At 36.3% G+C, this 24463-nt stretch overlaps 1 protein-coding gene across 1 annotated transcript in view; it reads left to right on the top strand.

Annotated features, from left to right (window-relative positions):
• Window positions 1-24463, top strand: part of LOC137387925 (uncharacterized) — a 77994-nt gene that overhangs the window by 47448 nt on the left and 6083 nt on the right. Inside the window, exons 15-20 of the mRNA XM_068074441.1 lie at window positions 7973-8092; window positions 10306-10497; window positions 18385-19430; window positions 19872-20325; window positions 22393-22482; window positions 23792-24004. Coding sequence (XP_067930542.1) covers window positions 7973-8092; window positions 10306-10497; window positions 18385-19430; window positions 19872-20325; window positions 22393-22482; window positions 23792-24004 — 2115 coding nt within the window. The remainder of the gene's footprint in view (window positions 1-7972; window positions 8093-10305; window positions 10498-18384; window positions 19431-19871; window positions 20326-22392; window positions 22483-23791; window positions 24005-24463) is intronic.

Genomic DNA, 24463 nt, shown 5'->3' with positions numbered 1-24463 from the left:
ATTACAAAGGGTTTTTCTCGTTCATTTGAACAGCTCTGTAATTCCCGCTCACGTACATCTTTACACGAAGAGCGTTCGAGACTTCATCATGTAAAACTATTTTTGGAGATCTTTCTCAATGCCAACTTTTATGCACCCTTGAAGTTAGTAGAAAACTTATTCCTTTTACTTTGACCGGCTTGCCTCGCTCAATTACATTGACCAGTTGCATCTCAAGGTAGTCTCAAGGATGCTAACATCGCATCTATATGCAATATCTCATGAAACAAAGAGAAATCTGACAACATCCATCAAATATCTGCATAAACTGTTATTAAAAGATGTCTTTCACCAACTTAACTGGTACAACTCGGTGCCAACATTAAAATAAGCAATTCAGTTTTTATTTTCGGTGTTGAGCACAGAATGCGTTTGATGTATTTCACTGTCCCCTAGGATAGTTTAAATAACTTGTATGTGGAAAGCTACGAATGATTCTCTCTTTAGAAGCGTTTCCTTTGTGATTGTTTGGTTGCGTCAAATGCCTAAAAACGCTATCATCATGCGTTTCGTAAAAGCTTGATTGTTTATTCAGTTTGATCAATCCCATTTGTCTTTTCCTTGTTGGCAGTAGTAAACTAAAAAGGATTTATCTGAGCTCAAGTCCCAAATATGCATAAAACCTGTCAAAGGACTTCTCCCGTGCATTATACGCTCTCTGCTCACGAGTTTTCAAGCACCTGCTAGTAAGTGGCGAAGAGATATTGTGAGCTGGTGAAAGGCATCGGAAACTTTATGATGGTAGAATCTGTTCATACCATGCATGAGCAACTTAAAACAAACGATCAATTTTGAGACACTTGTGAAATTTTACATGATTGATGCACAACATGTTTGGTAGGCTTTAAAAAGATGTTGACAAAAGAAAATGCATCAAGGTTAAAATATTCAAAACCAAATTATAATAAGAGCTACGTTAATCCCGTTCGTCCGAAACCATGCTCAGAGGTTAGGAAAAAATGCATCACACAGGAATTGAACTCACAAATCTGGGTGAGCAACTAAGCATAGTACCAACTGCGCTGTTGGACCACCTTACAACTTACTTGTTGGACCACCTTACTCATTATATATGATGATCTCTCAGACTGCACAGTGCCAGGCTACTAGTAGTAATGATACAAAGGAATAAGGTACTTCATATCTTCCTTATTACTTACATGTATATACAAGATGCCACATTCTAATGCTTGCTGTAAGCTACCGTTAGTACATCACTTAACTACTGCAAAAAAAACAAGGTTAAATATTGATATTTAGTGACAGATAAACCTCGTAATCTTATAACTAATCCTATTTGGTTCATTTCCTGTCTGTCACGGATATCTACTTTTTCGTTTAAAAGTTTCGTGTGCGATCTCAAACTGGTAAAAAAACTTGCTGGTGATTACAAAGACTGGGGTAGTTAGTAAGGAGTAGAAATCAACATAACGTTGGTGTTTCTAAGGCTCTGACTATGTACCTTTTCATCTTGGATAATATCACAAAGCTCATATGCTAATCTTGCCAAGGTGAATTTTGCAATCTGTATTTAGTAATGTTAATCATATTTAAGAAAGTATCGGCAGAAGCGAGATGATGGAATAAACTGTTTTGACGTAGAATGGGTTAAAACCATTCTACGTCAAGACTGTTTGGGCAGCTTTTAGCAAATTCTAGCAGATCCAGAAAGAAAATGGTTAACCCTTGTTTGAGATATCGCGTCTCTCCGAAATATTCACCAAGCAGAAAAATATTTTCACATTGGTAATGGGAAACTGACAAAGTAAAGCTAGATATAAACACAGTTGACAACAGGAAACTTTTTTTGTTGGCATGAGTGAAGCCAATTGTGATAGACTATTGAAGATGAATCATATTATGACATTGTTATTTCACAACAGTCAAATTATTTGAATTGCTTTCAAAATCAATAAAGCAGTTAGAATGAGAATGAGAATAGTTTTTGGCAACTTGCATTTGAAGTATTTCAACTAACAAGGGAAGGTTAAGGAATAGTGACAATAGGACCTACTAACACCTAGTTACAAGTAATATAGGCAACTAATAGTCACGTGTTTAGAAGTTGGTTGAAGGTGTTTACTGGTTGAGACTTGTGGCCAGTTCTGTGTGTAGAAATATAATTTCCGAGAGTGAGTGTGAACAAAATTAAAATGGTTTTTTGTCAGTCCTTTCAGGATTTTGAGTATTTAATGCATTCCTTTAGGCAACCACAAGTATGCAACGAGCTACTAACACTGCAGCCTTTTTACGGTAATGATGATAAGTACAAGATATTATGCACATAGTTGATGAGTTGAAACAGTAACTGGACAAGACTATCAACTTATTACAGACAAACAGATATTGCTTTAAAAATATATATATATATATATACCTTACAGGCATATAGTGCACAGATGGTAAAAGCTGTTAGGCTGCAGTTTTAAAATAGCTAAATACACCATTAGCATCAGATTTGCTTTTTCTACCTCCTTCCCAACAGTTCTTTCCATTTGTAAATAAAGTATAACATCAATTGTTAGGGATTTTGACTATTATAAGTTAATGATTATACAGCAATGTAATGATTTGTCAGACCTTCAGTAAGAAGGTGAGTAAGTAACTTAGTAAGTAAGTAACTTAGTAACTTAGTAAGTGAGTAAGTGAGTAAGTGAGTAAGTGAGTAAGTAACTTCCCTTTATAACTAGTCAAATTCATAGTTTTCTTTGTGGCATATGCACTTTGATGATCGGTTTTTCTTGTCAGAGTACATGTTGGAAGCAAGTTACATAGCTAGTTGTGCACTAGTACCGCTGCCCTCACTATCTGGTTGTTCAACGTGTTGCAAACTAAATAACTAGATCAGTTCATACTGAACAGATACTTTTGATTATTTTTGTGGTACATAAACATATTTTTCCATATGGCTTCCACATCTTCTCGACTGCTAAAGTGACTTTTAGCTTCTTGTGAGTGACTTAGAGATGGAAGAGCAAACCCTATTAGGCCACATAATAGATGATCAGATGTGTTATTAAAAATTCGTTAAATCAGGCATGATTTCCATTTTTTATTGGAATATTTCATGAGAGTAAGACATATACATCATAAATGAGTCATAGCAAGAGACGGTTAATTTATGCCCAGCCCGGTTTTGAGCAGGCCTATGAATGATATCCCTTGATCATTTGTCACGAGTCATTGTTTTCCTGCCAATGTTTGTGCGTATTTAGCCTTTGATTGATCGCTACTTAGATTCTTGATTTTCCAATGAGGGGCTTACAATAAAACCCCCACCAAGCAAATTAGAGTTATTCGGTAAGGTCTAAAGCTAATGCAACGAAAGCTCGAACACAGTCTCTGTACGCAGTTTGCTGGGATTACATGCTCTCGCTTGACCAGGTTCACTATGCTACACGGGTTTTACAGTCGTGAACATGGATGATGCCGAGATCTATAAGGTAATGGACAAAAATTTTCAATATAAAGACGCCATTGGTTGGTGGTTAGTAGAATTTACTAGTCAAAATGTCTTTGGTGTAATCTAAGTCAATGTTTAGGAAGAGATAGTTTTCCTTGAAAGTTGAGCATACCCGCCCGGACTTTGTTTTTCGTTAAATTCAAGTTGAATTATGATTTGAGAGAACTCATTAATTTGATTAAATTAGTCATAATTGAAAAGTAAGTTTTGTATTTATTTTACATCTTTTAGTGCTGCTGTATCTATCGCTGTCATGAGGTAATATCATCAGAATGTAGACAATATCAACTTGATTATATTCATTTAGTTTTATCAAACTAATTAAGTAGTCTTGTAGAGGTCTTCTTTTCATACTGTTTCACTATGAGAATGACAAATAAAAGAAATTAAATTTATATAATTGAAAGCACAATAACAACGATTACTTTTGAATAAATATCAAGGACAAAATATTGTCTGCCGTGTGTGACACTTTCAGTGTGCTTCGTAGAGAGTTTGCGTCAAGGTTATTATACTAGCTGTTTATAACTCCCATTGTGCTTCAGTGCATTTTGGTCTTGGCCTTGACCCTTAGCACTCGGCATGCATTGGTCTCAGGAATGGTTAAAGATACATAAAATGAGCAGAGCTTTTAACTCAGATTGTCAGGCTCATATCAGTACAATCAATGCTACTTAAACAAACCAGATTTACCAAAAAGGAACTGGCTTGCCTACCTGAATGTTGTGGCTGTCTTCATAGCATCTTCAAAATGGCAAAATGATACGATAAGATTATTTACTAAAATTACCTATTATGTAGTATGGCGTAATAATATAGACGATATATTGGGCCACGATATACTATCTAGATATACAGATGTAGATGTCTAGATGTACATGTAGCTTTTATTAATGTTCATAGTCAAAGCTGATGCTGACATATAAAATACAGTACAAGTAGTATTCACTTAATGGCATGGCTCACCTACACGATGACTCGGAGTTATGACAGCGTGTGAAAAACCATAGAAATAGTCGAAAATATATGTTGGAGTTGAAACATAAAAAAGAGCTATGGCACATACAAATGCTAAATGAAAAATAGAATCGATTTACAATTTTACCTGTAAACTGAGTCAACTCTGGAAAGAATGCCGACTTCTTGAAGGAGGTGACTACTCTGAGACTGAATCAAATTCTATTGAGTGATATATCTTAGATCCAAATAACTACGATGAAGTCAACTTCAAACAAATTTATTTTCACTTTGAATACAAAAGCAGAGTTCTCAAGTTTGTTCTCGTATCATGATTCATCCTTTTTATGAACAACCTTTTTGTCAACTGTCTAAAGGCAGGCATAGGGCAGGCATTTCCCACAAAGCTCACTGTGTAGGCTTTATGAACCTTATCTTATCATCCATTTAGTTCATTTATTCATAAAAGTACTCTGTTACACTCAGAGGCCTCTACCTCAGCTCTTGTTAACATTAGTTTCGCTTTTTTCTGCCTTCTCAACAGTTCTCTCCTTCTGCAAATAAAGTATCCCATCAATAATTAGGAATTTTGGCTATTATAAATTCTTGATTGTACAGCAATATAAATGAGCTGTCTGACATTTAGTAAGAGGATGACTCCCTTTTATAACAAGTCAAATTCACAGTTTTCTCTGTGGCATGTGCAAGCTAAAAATTGGAGTTATTAACCATTGTAATTAATGTGCTACACCTAAGAATGATCTGCCGACACACCTTGGGTTATGCGATGGAGATACACAGAAAAATTGTGTTAACTGATATATCTTCCTCTGTATAGTCATTTTTGTAATGCTTTCGATAAAGCCTTCTCGATTCGAGGTACAATAATGATAATGTGTAGAAAATGTTAAAAATTTGCAAATGATTGATATAGATTTTTCTGGCAAAATAGGTTTACCTCAGCCTTACTTTTTTGCTCAAATATGTATTGAGTAATCATCCACATATGACAAGCCATCAATGTGAACATACCGCAGCTGGAAGGTGACTCAGTGAATGTTTATGAACATGCTTGAGGGTGGTTCTGAAACACTGACTTAACTTGCTTGTCTCTAGATTTGACACTGTATGTGCTTTTGAAAAAAGTCATGTTGTTTTTTTAACATGATGAACTAATTTCTCTACTCAATAGTGCAACTATACAGATAGACCCCACGTAATGTTACTTCTCTTGTGACTGAATGCTTGTGGCTCAAAAATAGTTTGCGTTGTAACAGCCAATTTCTTCCAGCAACATCACCGATACCATACCCTTACGTTAGTCATCATTCACATATAGAATTCTAATGCTGCTGACAGAAGCGGTTGGCTTGTTTGTATCATAACTTATATGGCTAAAATACAAACCGAACTTTGAAAGGGCCTGGGTTACGAAATCTTGTCATAGCCATTTATTGAACAACACTCTAAATAAATGAATTTTTATCTAAATTATAAGTAAATTCTTTTCATTTTTTGCTTGCTCAAATATTTTTGTACTAGCAGAAAATAGAAATAAAGTGAAGCCGTACTTGTTATCTACATGTAGTACCTGTAAATAGTGATCATTGCGAGGCAATGATCACTAAAAAAAAGTCTTTGAAATTGAAGTCTTTTGAAATTTCTAATGTTGTATTTTGACATTTACCTCGCGATTATTTTCATTTGTCGTTTCTTTCATTCATTGTTTTGCTTTTATTTTTTTTTTTTTTCAAGTTACTTTTTTGCATAATTTATCTGCAATCAATGGATAGAAAATGTCACAAGAGATTAATGTGGTCATAAATGACTCATGAAACCGGTAGCGCATGGCGACATGACATGCGAACTTGTGCAAAGTTACTACTCTAAATTGAGAGAATGCTAGAGACCAAAGATACATGCTAGAACTACAGCTAAAACAGCTCAGTCTAAGCACTAATATTATGAACAACTCTGTTATATTAATTGGTTTTAGATAATCTTTATATTCTAACATGGTGATCGTAATAAATGCCTTTCTATTCTTTTACTGTACTTTAAATAGCTTTGGTTCTAAAACAACTACATGTCATGACATCCTACCGTTACAAAAGGTTTTTACAACTGAATAACCAATGGCTATAACTGTTCTAGTCATGCAGTGAGTTCAGACCTTACAATTAGCGATATTCTTCTATTGTACTTTTATCAAAAATGTAGTTATAACAATTTGCACTTTTTTACAAAGTTTGCAAGTAATCTTTTGTAGAATTGTAACGTCACTGTGTAGGATGACAAAAGGGTTCTCAGAATGAAACTCTTAAACATGAAAATATATTTAATAAATGCATTATTGCAATGGCGCTATTATACGTAAAACCCACTTTATTATGGTGTGTATGCGCACCTGTTTGTATGTGTGCGTAAGTATGTTTGATAGTCAATGTAAAGGCTATGTGTCTCAACCTTTCACTCACTCACCAATTTCACCTTTAATGGTGAAATTGGTGAGTGAGGTGAAATTTGGCCATTCATAATTGTAAAGCTAACAACCTAAAGTCAGCGCAAGTCCAGTTCAACAACTTTAGCAAAATAAAACCTTCAGTCATGGTAAGTCTCCAGCTTCATAGATGCGTCTGACACAAAAAATATTTGTAAGAATCCTTTGTATGTATATGGTATGCCTCTATTGACTACCAGCCATGGTTTTTATCAAAACTCACATACCTTATTAGTCTTTAGCCAGGCCTCTAAAAATATTTAGTTTTAAAACTCTGTCTGGTTCCTGAGAACCAGCTTCTTATCTATTTAAAACTAAAAAGAATCCTGGACATCGCTGGGCTTACTGCCGCTATAGTATAATATAATATTAATATATCATATATTCGGTATCTGAGAAGTACAGTTTATTATTTTTTGCCTATTTCTGTAGCAACAATGTATGTGTTTCAATAGATGTAAGTCATTTGGATTGGAATAAAATACCTTTTCATGTTTTCCATACAAGGATATTGCAGTATATTTACAAATGCTCTTGTTAGGAGTTGTTTTTTTACTATTCTGTTAATAAAGTAGACAAATCCAACTTTTGGCAAAGCACATTTTTGATGCCCTTTTGAGATGTGTTTATTCTCTTAAAAACTTACAATGGAAGTTTCCACAAATAATTTATAGAAAATTGTTGTCAACAAAATGTCTCGATTTTTTTGCATTATGTCTCTTTTAAAAACCTAATAATTACTGTAAAATGACCTTTGTTCAAAAACTAGTTAAGCATATTTTGGTGTTGTCTTATCTTAGTTTAGAAGAAAGCAACTCCAACCAGCAATAACACGAATCATACATGTCATACATGACATGTATGAAAAGTATAATTTAGCACAATTTAGTACAAGTAGTCTTTTTCTACTATGGGGTATACATGATATACCACATATTAGAAAAAGGCCTTGAATTGCGCATAAACATGTGAATAGTCATAATTGTGTTTCTAATGTACATGGTGATTTTCAGACGCTGACTCTTTTGAGAAGGGCCCACGACCTGATCAATAAGCACAGAGTTATTAGCAACAACCTAAAGTCAGCGCAAGTCCAGTTCAACAACTTTAGCAAAATAAAACCTTCAGTCATGGTAAGTCTCCAGCTTCATAGATGCGTCTGACACAAAAAATATTTGTAAGAATCCTTTGTATGTATATGGTATGCCTCTATTGACTACCAGCCATGGTTTTTATTAACCCCAAAGTTTGCTATTTATGGTTAACCAATGGTTTTGTCCACTTCATGGTTGTCCAGTGGTTAACCAAGGGTTATGGTTAACCAATTTATGGTTACGATGGTATGCTATTTTATGGTAGTGGCCAAGCTTAAAATTGTTGCACATGCCAATACTTCCTAGGACGAGCACATGTTCAAAAATATTTACTAAAATGATGCAATTTTGGCAGCCAGTGAAACTTTAGTAGCTGCATTTGTCTTGTTGCAAAGATTTGTTAGTGCTAATACAGTAGATATAAGAGAGATAATTCTATCTGTTAACGAAAGCTGGTGTTAGAACATCACCATACTTGCAGGGTGATTTACAGCAAAATGAGGAAATGGTTTGCCAAGTTATCAAAACATGTGATAACTGTCACTTGACCTCAAAGCTATTTGGACTTTTTGGTAAATTGCTACGGAAGCTATCAAGTGTTTCCTCTGTTGTTTTCATAAAAATAATTTAGTTATTTGAAGTTCCGTACAAATTGCATTCATAATTGTAAAGCTACGCATAAATGCCATGTAATTACTTGGTTACCTTGTAAGGTAACTCAGTATTATATGGCATTCATATTTTATACCTGATGATCTTTTTGATGATCTCTCACGGCAAACTAGACTACCTGTGTACTAGTCAAAATAATAACATCCGTGCTGGGTTTAATTTCAACTATTCAAAGACACGGGAACATTTAGAGTCACTTGCACTAACAATGTTGATAAATATTTGTTTGTGGTATGTTATACACGCCAACTCACTTTGAAAACTGAGATGAGACAGCTAGATGCCATTTTTTATTTAGTTTTGTGAATGGAAAAAAGCTGAAAACAATAGAGCGTGTTTGTTGCCATGGTATAGGGTGATTACTACTAAAAATACTGAAGTCTTTAATGAATGAAAAAGCTTTATTCACTCCATAATGACTTGAAGCCAAACAAATAAAAGCACTCTTTAACCACTCCTTGCCTTTTTGTTCAACGGAGATGAATGCCTCGTATGACATGTGATCATAGAGCATCAAGTTGAACTCTGTTTCTATTTTGGCGTCTCGGTAAACAGATTAGATTAACTGTCTTTATGGCCTGCAAATGGCTTGGCAAGAATACACTTACAGCTTCTCGCAATTAACGGAAGGTTTATGAAAAACTCGATCACAATTTATCGACTGCATTGAATGTTCTTTTTCACTAAAAAAAGCTAAATTTCTTTGCATTCAGATTTTACAGCCTGATAACTTTAAAGTTTTAATTGGAGGGGTGGTTGCACCAACCGATGTACTATGTACTAATTAACCCATGTTTCCAGCTCCATGTCTATGCCAAGCTTTTTCCTTCGCTCACACGTCATTGGCTAAATCCATTTATGCTTCACTTTGTTACCAAAAATTTGACCTTGCAGTAATGCAGTTCATGACTAAAAAATTTAACAACTTACCCAAAGCAGCCTTAGCCATGGATCAATATTCAACTACCAGAGGCATTATCAAACAATAGAAACAAACATTAATTAAAAATGAGATTGTCAAAAGTTACCAAAATTAAATTAACAAATATGTAAATTATTGAAAAAAGAATATTGGGGTGCATGCTATATTTATCAAACTGTTAATGGCTTGATACGATGTCTCCTGCTAGATCTGCCAGTGTAACCACCCTTTAGGTTAGATGGTTGTCTTGTTGCCCGAGACTTATTCCCGAGTTCTGAGACTACAATGTTTTAACTATTTCTATTAGCTGGCATGCTCATTATTTTCTAAGAAAGCTCGATGCACCAGATACGGCCAGGTTCTTTGCGAATCCCAAGGATTGCTTATTGATTGATTATTGATTGCTTGAGACTTACTATTTATTAATGCACATCATCTGCTAGCTATACACAAACTAGATGGTAGATGGAGGAAGTTTCAAATAACTTCCTAATGAATATGAAATTTTCTTGGGAAGAATGTCTTTCTAATCTAGGAAACGTGCTCGTAGCTTTGTTTCCAAAAATAGCGCATACTATTTTAACAAATTAAGTGTGCATCTTTCCAACGGCTGCTGGCATCTTCGTTTCGGCATAAAGAGAAATGTGATTACTTGCAGAAGCTGGTCGTGCAAGGGAATGAACTGCTCGCTGATGCTAAGAAGCTGCTCACACAGGTAGCATCTCCCATTCCATGGCTTGAGGAGCTTTCAGCCAAACTACATTCAGAGTTGTCCTTTCTTTCCTCAGTTTTGGAAAAGACTGAGCTCCTTATAACCGACACCTTTCACTGTTACAAGACCCTGGATCAGGTTGGTAAATATAGCAAAACTCTAGTTTTGTCAGTTTAGTTAACAAATTACACATATGTTGTTGAGAAATTAAAAATGAAAAAATAGCTAACCAAAATTTTTAGGAAAACTTCTACAAATCATATCATAAAAACTTGTCTTAGTTAGAGGATGTATGTGATAATAGGTATGACGAGCTCGAGTGTAACTGTGTTTAGTTTAGAGCGATGCTACTTTGAGAAGACTTCTTTTTAATTTGGTACATCAAGGCGCTAAAAATCACTCTGGTATCTTGTGTGTTTGAAAGGTTTTGAGCTGTAATCCCTAAATGTTGCTGTCAATACTGATCGAAATGTAGAGACTTGCTTACCAAAAAAAAATTACTTGTGGTTGGGGCTAGTCATTAATTCAGCTCAGTTGTTCAGCTCAGTTCCAAATGCTGTGTAAACATAAAAATATACGATGCCGATGAGACGGTATATCTATTATCTATAAACAAAATGCACAACTACAGATGTCATTTTTGGTGGTACGGGCACGTCATTTTCTTCTGAGCGTTGAAACCCGCGATCAAGGCCTGCCAATTTTAATCTTGAAACATCCTGGCAGGTCATATCACCTCAAACAACAAAAAAATCTCAAATGATAAAAATAGATTTATTTATTGTGCAAAAATCTTTTAAAATTAGACATGAGTAAGTAACCTTTTAACACAAAAGATAAAATCATTGTTTGTTTACAAACATTGCAGAAATCTTTTGTCAGACCTTTTTTTATAAAACAAGTTCATAGTTTACTCGGTGTAAGAGATGTCATTGTTGACATCAGACTTAGTTGTAAATGAGCTCTGCTTGAAATCATAACAAGATGCAGTCAAATATATAACAGCTGCGCGTAGGAGAGGTCAAAGTACACATGAGGAAACATCTAGTTAGCCAACCTACCTGCATCATGTGATTCACGAACGCCGTTTTTTGACACAGACAAGAATAATGAGGATGGCTCAATACATACAAAATCAAGTCTAGTCCATCACAGCTTGCGCAACAGTAAACAAACGGTTTGTTTTGTAACTTAGGTGAAGCTAATCACTTATACCATGCTATATATACTCAAGATAAACTTGCACCAAGATTTAGAAGATGTCATCATTGGTGATATTTTTAATGTTTGAGGTGATCTGACCGCCGGGTTGTTTCAAGATTCAAACCAACAAAACTTGATTGCCCTGTTAAAAAATTCAGGTCAAGTAAAAGTGTGATTATGATGTGTATAGTTGCAAAGAGACCAACAGAATAGAGAAGTGTAATGCTGTAGTTTGGACGCAATAGCCGATATCAACTACAGCAATGATTGCAGCTAGTGATGTCATTTTGCATGTATGTTTCTTGTATGTATTTTTTGCAATCATGTTTGTCGATTTTAATATTAAAATATCCTGGTAGTCAGATCTCCTCAAACATCAAAAACAATAGCAAATGATAAAAATTACCGATGCTTTCTGATAAAACTTACCAAAGTTTTTTGCAAGCTCATCTATTAGAAAGTTAGTTTTGAAGCTTCTGTTACAACTCCTGATAACTAATGCTTTACACCTGGTAGAACTTTTAGTCCTACACCACCGCTTTTGTGGTTGTTTTTTTAATATCTCCACGACCATAGACAGTAAGCCTTAAAGATGTCTGCCATAAGGGTACATTGGGAAGTAGTTCTTTAGATTCGCTGCATATAAAGTAGTAGAATTCCTTGTTATAGGATTATTTGTGTCGTTCCGGTGTACACGGGTAGTTTATCGACAAATGACCAAATGTTTGATTTACGATGAGTCAGATTAGGAATGAGTCGCCAACCGTGCATTCGACAGGAGAAAAGAAGTGCTTGTCAAAAGCAGTTCCAGACAGAAGTTTACAATCACTGGTCCATTTAGGCGTATCAGAGACGCTGCATAACAATGGCCGAGCCTCATGCCTCATACTCAAATATTGATAGTCGGTCAGTGCAAAAAGCATTTGTTGGGCCCCTATTGACAAGTGAGTTCTAGAAATAACAAAGATGAGACAAGAACTCTACTTTTCAAAGCAATTAGCGCGGCCAGAGTTTCTCTAATTGATTTAACACAATTACATAATTACTCTTAATTACCGGATAAAATCATCTAAATATGTCTAAAACTTTTGGTCTTAATTAGTCTGAGCATTCCTTTAGTTCTCGGGCTAGAGATAGCGAGTGGGATTCCGTGCAGTATTGCCTTGGCTTCAACCTCTTACTGTCTGTTGTGGGTCTTAATACTTCTGCCGCTCCACCCTAATTGGCTGGCTGATTGTCAGCGAATGTTTTCAAATGAAACCTTGAAAAGCTCTAATCTAAATTAGTTGGATTTATAAGGAAAAATTCAGTTGCTTTAAAGTTGTATAACGCTGTTTACAACAAAAAATATTTAAAAATAAAATAATTATACCAACGAAAGAAAAAAGGCATAGAACTTGTATTAACAAAACAATAATAAAAATCACTTTGAAGAAATGTCAAGGATAAAAGATTGCTCGTGTGTTTGACATCTTCAGTGCACTTCGTAGGGAGTTAGTGTCAAGGTTATTGGACCAACAGCTCACAACGACTGCGCTTTGGCCTTGACACATAGCACTCGGCTGTATCGGTCACAAGAATGGCTGCTGATTCATAAAAATGAGCAAAGCTATGGTCGTCAGGCTCTACAATCAATTAAGCTGGTGATTATTGTGACAGCTACGAGTCCGGCTGTCAGATCTCATGAAATTCTTTTATTTAGAAAGATTACGACAAGCTGAAATCAGTTATATGCTTTGCTTCTAAGACCATCGGCGACTTAATCATAAATTATTATGTATATGATGGTTTGCGAAGTGTTGCTGAAATGTGTATTCGTACAGTATAATTTTAAAAACTGCTTTGTCCCTAGATATATAAACCATAGATAAATCCATAGATATATAAAGGTTTATATGTCTATGGCTTTGTCAATTATATGAGCCATGGTGTCACAGCTATTAACAAGACAGTATTGTGGCTGCAGTTTTGTAGCATGAGTCAGCCAGTCGCAGGGCTATCATGTGACCCATTATCAAGATAAATTTATTAGTATATTTGTACACACAGCGCTCAACAGCTGTTTACCAAGTTGCTAATGATACAAACATGGATTAAACTGGAGAGGTTGTGGTTACAGAGCAAGGATTGAGTCCATAAATGATCGCTATAAAAATAAAATTAGCCATATTGAGCTATAATGAGTTACATTGAGCTATATTGAGTTATATTGAACTATATTGAGCTATATAAAAATGGGCTAATTGCAAAAATGGTTTGTGGCCTCGTTAAAACTGAAGCTATTTGATTGTGTTTAAAATAACAACTTAATTTTAGAGAATTTTTAAGAATGTGCAAATTATAAAAGCTACCTAATATAGATTTGTGACTTATTTTACTACAGTTTCAGATAATTTCATAAAATGTTATTTTGGATGCGATAATAAAAGGAATCTTTGTTTTTTAAGATGCCATGTCACAATGTCTGCCATATTTGGTCGATCATACTTCAGTTCTTTTGCTAAGGTTTCCATTTGGAATACTTTGTATCCATATAATAAGTTAGTAGCATTTTTGGGCAGAATATCCTAACAATCAAGAAATAAAAAAAACCAGACTGGTCATCATATCCTTAAGAACAAGGTAATAAATGTGAAAGGTAATATATTGAATTGATAAAATGTCCTTGTGACGCGCTAATAATCTATACTGTCTTAAAATGTACAAAAAGCAATTTTTAGAAAAAGTCAGATAAGTCCAAAATAGAAATGGAAACACCGTATGTTTAGTCCAGGGGTCAGGAACCTTTTTGGCTGAGAGAGCCAAAAACCCACATGTTTCAAAATTTAATTCTAAAAGAGCCATATGTATATTTTGAATCTCGAAAACATAAAATTGAAAAGGAAGACCAACAAATTTAGTATGTTTGAGCAATTTTAGAGTATAAGAAAATTGAACTTATTTTGAACAACAAATAACAACTTGTTTTAGTCATCTTTTGGATTAAAGGGTTTAGCTTTTGATCTAAAAATGACTTTTACAGTCGCTGTGCGGCCTGCGCAGAGCGGAGTACAGAAAGTGATAAAAACCTTTTGCTGTGCGGCCACATCAAAAAGTTGCAAATGAAAATATATTTCTATTAAGGGAACGTTATTTTTCATTTTCGTCTTTGTAGTGACGTTATGTTTAATGTTACTGTTATTTCAGCACTATTTGTATTATTACGTTAATTAAATTAACAGCTAAATTATGAATTATTTTTCTACTGATTTATCAAAGAGCCAGATGCAATCATCAAAAGAGCCACATATGGCTTGAAAGCCATAGGTTCCCTACCCTTGGTTTAGTCGAAGGGCAAAAACTAATTCATGAGAGCTCCTTGCTTAACAATAATTTAAACCTGCATTCTATTCAAAGAATGCTATTGCAAAAACCACCCTCAAATAATTAATTACTCTTACGAAATAAACGAGCATGGAGTGTAGGCAAAGCAAAAGAACCACGGGTTATGATTTTTAAAAGCGCCTATCCTAATGTTCACACTTAAGTTTTGAGATCTCTAGAGAATATCATAGCAACATCGCTACTAACGCTTTGGCCTTCCAGCTGTTTGGCAATTGAAGTGACTGGCTTGCGTCAGTCGAGAGCTTATACGAGTGTCATCCGTTAGGGAAGGCAGTGACCCGCCGGGGTTGACCTTAGGGTGATTGATGACTGCGACAAATATCATCTAGCCGTTAGTTGTTGCATGGCCATGCAGAGGCAAGAGCTGTAGGTATGGCGGTGCCTGCTAGTGAACTGGCTGGAGTGAGGGTGAGTTGTTGAAGAGAAAGACTAGTTTCCTAATTATCTCTGTAATAACTGATAAGGAGAGCTGACCTGGGCAGTATAGGCTCTCTATTATGGGTGAAGGGCTTTTGTGACGATTACTGGAGTGGTAGAAATCTGTAAACATTTCATTTTGATGAGTAATGCGTGTTAATACGTAATGAGAAGATATGAACTGTTGGGCAGCTGGGGTCGAAAAGATGTTTTTGATTTTTAATAACACAATCATTAAACCATCTTTACAAATGATTAAACTAATTACAATAAGCAGTAATTACAGATTTGTGCGCAATTAAACACTCAACGAAATCCGCTGTTCAGAGGAATGCAGGAGCTAAACAGACATTAAACATTAGGTATTAGAAAGTCTGCTACATCGGGTCATATGTTGACAAGGCTGGTTTAGATTATGACGCAGTTAAAGGAATTTGTTAATTTATCACTTAACCGAGCGCAATGTCTAAAAGCTTCGAGTGTGAAAGTCTGGTGACAGGTGCTGGTTAGTCGTTGGCGATCTGTTGGTCTGACAGTTTCCATTTGATTAGTTGATCTGTCATATTTGCTCTATTGTTTTGGAAGCAGAACAAGCGAGAGGTAAGCTATCATCGCGAGGCTGCTAGTTTACACACTAGCAAATCTTCTGATTGACTAGAGAGCTTTTCAAATGCCAGAATTACGACAGAGAGACTTGTGTCACATGCCAAACTTGATCGTCTACTATAAATACAAGAAGTCAGCATCTGAATGTGTATTTGTATTTGCTGTTTCTCAAAACCACGTTGCTTGCCTCATAACTCCAGCATCTTTAGTTATATAAAATACGATTGACCGATTGGACTATAGCCAGTAGCCATAGTTGAAGAGATGCCATTAAAGACAGGTTCTTATGCAGCAATGTCAAACAAGGTAGGCTGTGAGATATACAATTAGATTGTTACTTGGCTAGGCTTACTAGCAGCTATCACTGAGTAAATTCGTTGACAGTCATATTTTACTGCATCCATAACTAGAAGATGACAAAAAATATTTTGGCATTCAAAACAATTTTTTAACAAAGTTGCATAATATTCATTGAATTAATGTTGTGATATGAATTTTCATAATATGCTAAAACTGAATTTGTTACGAGATCTTCGTATGTTGAACAGTAATATGTTAGAACAAATGTACATTGTGATTTGTTTAAATTTTAATGTAAATTGAATTAAAATTTACTTTCAATGTTTGATAATGTTGTGATAACTGCACATATCATTAAGCAATATTATTGTATAGTAACTATGCAAAACTAATTGTAAAAAAGTGTATTTTGAGGTAATCATGAGTCAAAAACCATTTTCCAACTGCGGCCACCGTGTTTTGCCTGAAGAAATATCTATAAGGAATGCAACCAGTTAAGATGGATTATAAAGATAACTTCATCAACTGCTCCGTGCACTAGGTCACTTGATTGTACCGACACTAACAATCATCACTTCTGCTCTCTTCACCTCTCTTCACCTCGGCTCCGTCTACGAATGCCAGTTCTTGTTACTCACTGAAAATTAGCGTATAGGAATTCATTGAGATCAATCGAGGATCAAGCGTGCAACGAAGATCACACATATACGCTTGTGCGTAATGCTGTTCTGTTGAGCGTTCATTTATTGCTAAGCCTTCCAGTTGATAAGACGCACTTGGTGAGAGTTAGGCAGACAATACTGGCAGCTTATCGCGCCAGTTACCAAGAAAGGGCTAGCATTCCAGCAAGAGGCGTGTACTATAAACGGTTGATACACTTGTATAGGTAAGACCTCTCCTGTCATTGTTGTACTGGTGAGAGAGCTTGGTAGGAGAGATATTGGATTAGATACATATACTGGCTTCGTACGCTTATTAACTTTGCTAGAAATCATATAATGCGAGTCAAATGCAAATCTCTAGTTCTCAGTGGTATGGACTGTCATTGCTCTAACCGCATCCTGCCGGAGACAAAGCGTAGGTATTTTTATGAAGATTTATAATAACTTCAAAATAATTATCGCTAAGCCTTGACGGAATGCTCGAACTTGGTTAATAGGTTGGCACAGAGACTGAATGAACTGGAATTTTCATGTTTTGGTTGTTTGTGGCACTAGAAGCAGAGAGATGGAAAAGGTTTCTATCCTAAATTCTCACTTCTGTTGGGCCTTGCCCTGTCACGTAGGGTAAAGTAGCTGTAAGGTATAGTGCATCTTGGGATACTCTTTAAGAACAACGCATGGCTCTTGCATCAAAGCTTAATGGCAATGTTGTAACCGGAATTATTTTCAAGTTTATTACTATAATTGCAAAAAATAAACTATAGACAAATGTTGCTATTACAAAAAAAATGTTGTAATAGACGCAATGGTATAGCAAATAGACTAAAAGGGAAATATTCTACCGAGAGCCTGAGCGTCTCACTGAGAGCCTGAGCGTCTCACTCGTATAAATTGCTCAGTCCTGGAACTATATAGCAAAACTAGCTTCATGTGAAGCTGATCAGGATTAATTTTGGCTGTTAGGTACATAATTTGAGACACTCGCTTGCTCACTTGCAGAGTTTGCAAAAGTCGAGCTATTTTCAGGGGATTACAGCATTGCCTAGACCATGATTGTAAATATTTATACGTCCTTGTACATTGGCCCATCTTTGGTATTTGAATTTGCACCCAAGGTTCTGAGTGCATCCTTTTCGTAGCAGATGCTTTGACAAAGCGGAGCATGCCTTTTGTTCATCTGTTAGTTGTTCATGCTTTATTACCAGGCCCAGCTAATTGTCTTAAATGCTTATTTGTTGTACGAGCTGTTAGGTACAATATTGGGAAGTTGAAAGATCATAGTACATGTTTAATAACCTTCACTGAGCAGGGCCGCACCTGTGAGAGAAAGTTGGAAGCTTAAGTACGACTGAATGAACCAGAAACTGGGTTTGTTTGATTCGGCGGTAAGGTTTTCGTTACGCGATGTAATATAGTTGAAACTTTACAAAATGGCTGTGTTGCGTATTTGTAGGCCTATGACTGGGCTGTGGAAAGTATGAAATTTGTGTCAAGTATGAACATGGATGAGTGCCTTTCCGAGGAGGGAGTCGAGAAACTATCATCAGATTTGTCTACATTCATCAAATCTCACAAGATGATTGATAAAAAGGTGTTTGATGATGTCGCTGTTAAAGCTCGAAACCTGGGGAATAAAAAACTCATAGAACAATCTAGAATCGCTCGTTCACGTTGTGAAGAAACGAAACAAGTGCTTAAGGTGCGAGAGACGACCATAGTTAAAGCTAAAGAAGAAATCGAAGCGCAGAGAGCGAAAAGGATATCACTGAAACAGTTGGCAGCGGACACTAACATAACGCCGCTAAAGACTTCCGACAGCCCGACATCGCCACCTGCTGTCGAAGATATTTGGCTTCCGCAATCAGTCATCGCAGATGATGCGAAGAACAATGATTTTACTGATGAACAGGAAGAAGCCTCCGACGACACAAATAATAACTTGGCGAAAGGTCGAGAGAAACAAAATGACAGCATAAAGTGCATACATGTCAGGACTAAGTCAGCAGACACTTGCCTAGAGATGGTGGATATTTCGTCTGCTAACATGACATCTTCAGTAGACACAATGGCTAGCTCTTCGCAAGGAGCTCTCAGCCAAACTGGATCTCAGTCTGACCTTTTGAGTGAATCTTCTGGTGACAAGAAGCACCAGGTGTCTCCTATTATACTCCCCAAAGACCTAAACGAAGGCTCGATGGCAAAGCGACGATCTTTTGCTGGTTTCGCTAACTCAACGGCATATCCGTCATTCAATGACCTTGCAAAGATGTCGAAGGTTTCGCCCGATAAAAGACTTTCTGGTGACACATCAGAATTAGATGAGGGTTTAGTAACGATAGATGACGATTCTTCTTGTCACTCGACCGCTGAACTGACTAAAAGTGTAGTTGAGAAGTTGGAAGAATTAGGTATCGATAGATCGACTCGAGCAAAAACAAAAGGAAAAGATGCAAGCTTACGGGACAGCGTCATCACCGGCAGCTCTGATAGCCTTACAAGGTTAGTAATTCATTTTTGTGTTTTGTCTTTAGAAAAAATTTCGTTCATCGAGTTTTATGTTCCCACGTCCAATTTATGGGAGTGTTAACCAAGCGCATTACTAAATAATAGATATTAATTGACAGAAAAACAAAGTCAATATTTGTAGTTGAAAGAATTTATTCAGTGTTGCATAAAGACTGATGATAACTTGTTAAGTTACATTCAAATTGTAACCAAACACAGCTCTAAGGTGTCACGTGGGGGAAGCCAAACAAGAAGCTTGGAGCCAGTGAGGAAACGCTTTGTTACCCACATTCCGAGGTGTCTCCAGACTCCTGAGAAAATTTAAGCCTCTTCTAAATATTTGACATGTGGTAGACAACCTAAACACCCATTTACCATTCCTTTCCATTAATACTAGTCATGTCAGCGGTTGTTAGGGTTAACTCTACATTTTAGCTTCCATGAAGACCATGAGGTGTTGACTGAAGACAGCGGTGCTTTGACTAAATCTTCCTCATCAACCGCGAGTCACGATAGCCAGACAAATAACCAGTGGTCACCTGTGCCGGTCAATTCCCACCTCATGCAAAAGAAATCTTCTCATCAATGGCAATCCATGTCAGATCTCAGGCTAACCGAGTGCGAGATACGCAGCAGACGAACTCTATCTCATATTATGAATGAGCTTATTCAGACGGAGAAGGACTATGTTATGGCCCTCCAGTTGGTCGTCGAACGATACATTCCCGAAATGAGCCGAGAAGACGTGCCACAAACTCTTAGAGGCAAAAGAGGAGTAATTTTCGGCAACATAGAAAAGTTATATGATTTTCATAAACATCACTTCCTGAAGGAACTTCTGGCATGTGAGCAAGAACCCTTTAGAACCAGCCAATGCTTTCTAGATCATGTAAGTATTTACTATGTGAAAAACATTTCCTTAATCCTTTGCGGAATACATATTTCGCAAGGTCTTAACTTCCTGAGACGTGATAGGAACTCATATTCCCTAGCTGTTTAGTTCCTAACTGAAAACTGTAATGGTTGGCCAACTTTCTGAATCAACAGAAAGTCCCACACTGTGATAATGCTCGCTAAATGGTGCGGAACTGCGATAAAAAATCTTTTTTTTCGATTTTGAAAACATTCTTTGTTATTACGTTGAACATTTGGCTCTGGTTTAAACATTTATGAATCGAACAAGTCCCGGTGACAGAGTCCGGTAATAAAGGTACATTGATTCACACGATGTCTTTCAGGCATCATGTGAACAGACATGAGTCAGTAGCTTATCTAGGTGGAGTTACATTACACACTAGTATAATGATAGCCATTCCTTGTTTGCTCTTTATATCATTGGCTGTCCACAAAAACACATTAGTCAGAGATGCTCTAATTTCAGGCTGTCACATCTATTGTCTTTTTGAAACGAGACAGCCACGAGGCCTACTTACACGCGCTGCGGCTTAGCGCAGAGAAGGCAAAATGAGAGCCATTGCCAAACGCTAGAATTAGCTTTATTTTTGCAACAAAAGCTTTGCAAATATGTTGAAAACTTGAAATTTAAAACACTTTTAATATAAATTATTTATCTTGTGTGTTTTTATAAGTATATTCTTAAAAATTGTTTTGAATGATTTGTTATTTTGAAGCAATTGAGTTTTCATTAAATCTAAACAAACTTTTTTGGCGTGTTTTATGTTTGTTTTAAACATTCTGAAAATAATTTCCTAATCATGTAAAAGTGGCAGACGGAAATATCAAGGGCTCATAACTCTCTTGAATATGTTAGCCGTGTCAATGCCAGCGAACTCGCTTGATATCTCTGGCTGCAGCACACCAGAAAGCCTGGAGCACACTGCAGCCTGTCGTATTGAAAATGTGGGCTAATAAAATCTGCTGATTACTCCCAGATCTCTGAGAGCTTCATAAAGTTATTCATAAAGTTATTCAAGCCTTTCCAGTGGACGATAGACACACACTTTTTGACAGAGAATAAAGTATAAACACTTTAACCTTTATCAAAAGTTTGATAGCTATAGGTTATAGTCTTATCATTTTAGCCTTGAAAGATAGGGTGGTACAAGTGGGGTCGCTGTACAAATGCAATTTGCACCATATCAATCGCATTAAAATAACATAGGGTTTTATTAGTCCATATCACTTCAATTATTGAGTTAATATTTTCTACCTTAACTGCTAGATAAAAGTTCTTAGATAATTAAATTGTTTGTTGACGATTTTTAAAGTAGACGATTAAAAAATTTCCACCGTTTAAAAAGATCGCCAACCGGTTAAACGATATAATCATATAATGGTGATTTATCTCACACCTGACGATTTTCAGAGTGAGCGATACTAGAACTAAAACGCGGCCTTGTAACCTTATAATAAGCTCATTCCATGACCTTCCACGCACCCAGGCATTCATAAAAAAAATGTTCCTAATTATCACAGACACAAAACAGTTTCTTTTAAAGTCAAAATATACAAAACAATATTAACAGAGATGCGCAAGTTTGTTTACACAATAATATAATAATAATAACAAGCTAATGATAACAATATTGCGATATATCGCAAATCCTTTATTTGAAATATTGAATCTTCTGGTGATTTTGGAAAATCGTGACGGTCTATTATCAGAGTAACAAGCTCAGCCTAATCGGGCAAAAAAATACTGCAGTAAGCAGTAAGTTTTGTAATTCTGGCAGCAACTCTAAAAGCACTAGACAGTGCAAGGGTGGTACCCCCATAGCCACTCACAACCTTTAATGATTAAAACATGTGTGCTATATTATTATTTAGAGCTGATATTTTTAAGTTGAATGTCACTATCTAGACAGATAAAGCATTACGAAATTTGAAGCTAGTAGATGTAAACTAGGTTAAGTTGCAGCGACCAACTAGAATGATGAGGCTAGTAGTTGTACTACTAGGTGATACGCTAGTATCATAATCATTGCTTGGGTTGCAGGAAAAAGAGTTTTTGATGTATGCCTTGTATAACAAGAACAAGCCTCGATCAGACTGTCTCATGATTGAGCACGGATCCACTTTCTTCAGGGTAAGCATCTTCTAATCCTTCAAACGGCTTTCGATCTCTTATTACCGGTGCCCGTGATAGATTTTATAATTGCATTTTGATCGCGGCTAAGGGTAACATAATGTTGGATCTTGACCCGAATTTGACCATAGAGAGAGAAAGGAATGCTCATTTGATTTTTGAAAAGATTCGTCTAGGGCTGTTACTCACTTAGGCATATCATTGTCTGTTCGTCTCTAGTATAGAGTTACTGCATTAAATATGTATTGTGCGAAACGGCGACCTTTGGAATGAACTGAGTCTCCATCAATTATGAGTTTGTCTTCGGCATTATAATGCAAATGTCTTGGCTGTTTGCTTTGGTAAACAAATTAGCCTACTGTTGCCAAGAGGCTAAAGGCGAAAGCTATCAGTTCGTTTCAAGTTTAAGGAAGTCTTCATTAGAAAAATAGGAAACATGACTGTCTGCCCCCTTTGCCAAGCCAACTAACTTAGCTATTTGGCGTTAATTGGGGCGCGAGGCTGTTCATAGGCTATTTTTAGCTCTCAGGCTAAAAATAGCGTACTTGTTGGGTAATTAATGGATATAACAATATTGTTATTTCTTGCTGCTGCCGCACCGAACAACTACATCACACTGGCAGCAGCTGGGTTATGAGGTTATGCTCTTGCCCGGACGGACAACACAATAATCGCTGACTCACGGCTAAAAGCTGACAAACTCGCTGTTATTTAGAGAGCATACCAAAAGGCCGTATCTTGTTGATCGTATGGATGAATTGTTGAACCAACTATGGATGTTGGGCAGCTTTAGCCAATAACCATTAAAAATTAACTTGCACAAGACTTTAATAGATTGTATCAGAAAGTATCGGTATTTTGTTATCATTAGTAATTGTTTTCGATGTCTGAGGTGATCTGACTGCCAGGATGTTTCAAGATTAAAATCAGCACAACTGGATCGTGTTTGAAATGCTCAGCTCGAGCGAAAGTCGCACCGCAACTTGACCACAATAGCTGATAGCAACTAGTTACATCATTTCGCACATTTTTCTTCCGAGCGTTTTAAGCGCCATCATGTTTTGTCGATTTCAAACTTGAAACATCCTGCCAGTCAGACCAACTCAAACATCAAAAACAATCACAGATGATAGAAAAATATCGATAATTTCTGATAAAATTTACTAAAATTTTGTGTAAGTTCACCCTTAACTAAAACCGTTGCGTGATACAAGAACTCAGGCTACCAGGGTTAAAAGATTGACTATGTGAAAACGATGCTACAGTTGACCATTGTGACTGTCTATTTAACACCCGCTCTGGTTCATAGGAGTTGCAGACAACACTTGAAGACAAGATGGATCTATCCAGCTACTTACTGAAACCAGTCCAGAGGATGGGCAAATATGCGCTCATACTCAAACAAATACTCAAGGAGTGCCCAGAAACCGCTGCCGAGCATCAAGACCTGACCGCAGCGCAAGAGATGATCAAGTTCTGCCTGCAGCACGGCAATGATCTGTTAGCAATGGATTCATTGAAGGTTAGTTGGTGTTATTTCAACAGTAGTGAAGGAGCGATGAACAAACACAGCTAGTCATATACACCTGCTCATTACTGGATAGGTCTAGTCCGTGGTTTTTATCAAAGGAACTTTCTAGAAACTGATATGTATATAATTGAAGAAAAAAACATGTCGAGAACAATACTGCAGAAGTGTTGAATGAGAGACCTCTCAGACCCCCCTAGTCTTATTGATGTGCCAATGTCCTTGACATAAGGTTAACCAACGAAAGGTTGATACAACGAGACTATTGGAGATCATGAAAAAAATTAGTGTGAATGGCAAAGATCTATAAAAATTGAATCAACAGAGTCGTTGCGATACAATTTAAAAGATTACTTCTATTGAGAATATATTGTTGGTGGAAAAGAATTGTTTCGAAAAGTAGTCGAATTGTTGCTAAAAAATAAATAGGGTGGACAATTTCGAGAAGGTATT

Source organism: Watersipora subatra, chromosome 2 (assembly GCF_963576615.1).
Source record: "Watersipora subatra chromosome 2, tzWatSuba1.1, whole genome shotgun sequence".
NCBI classification, from domain to species: domain Eukaryota; kingdom Metazoa; phylum Bryozoa; class Gymnolaemata; order Cheilostomatida; family Watersiporidae; genus Watersipora; species Watersipora subatra.
This window is presented reverse-complemented; position numbering and strand designations above follow the sequence as displayed.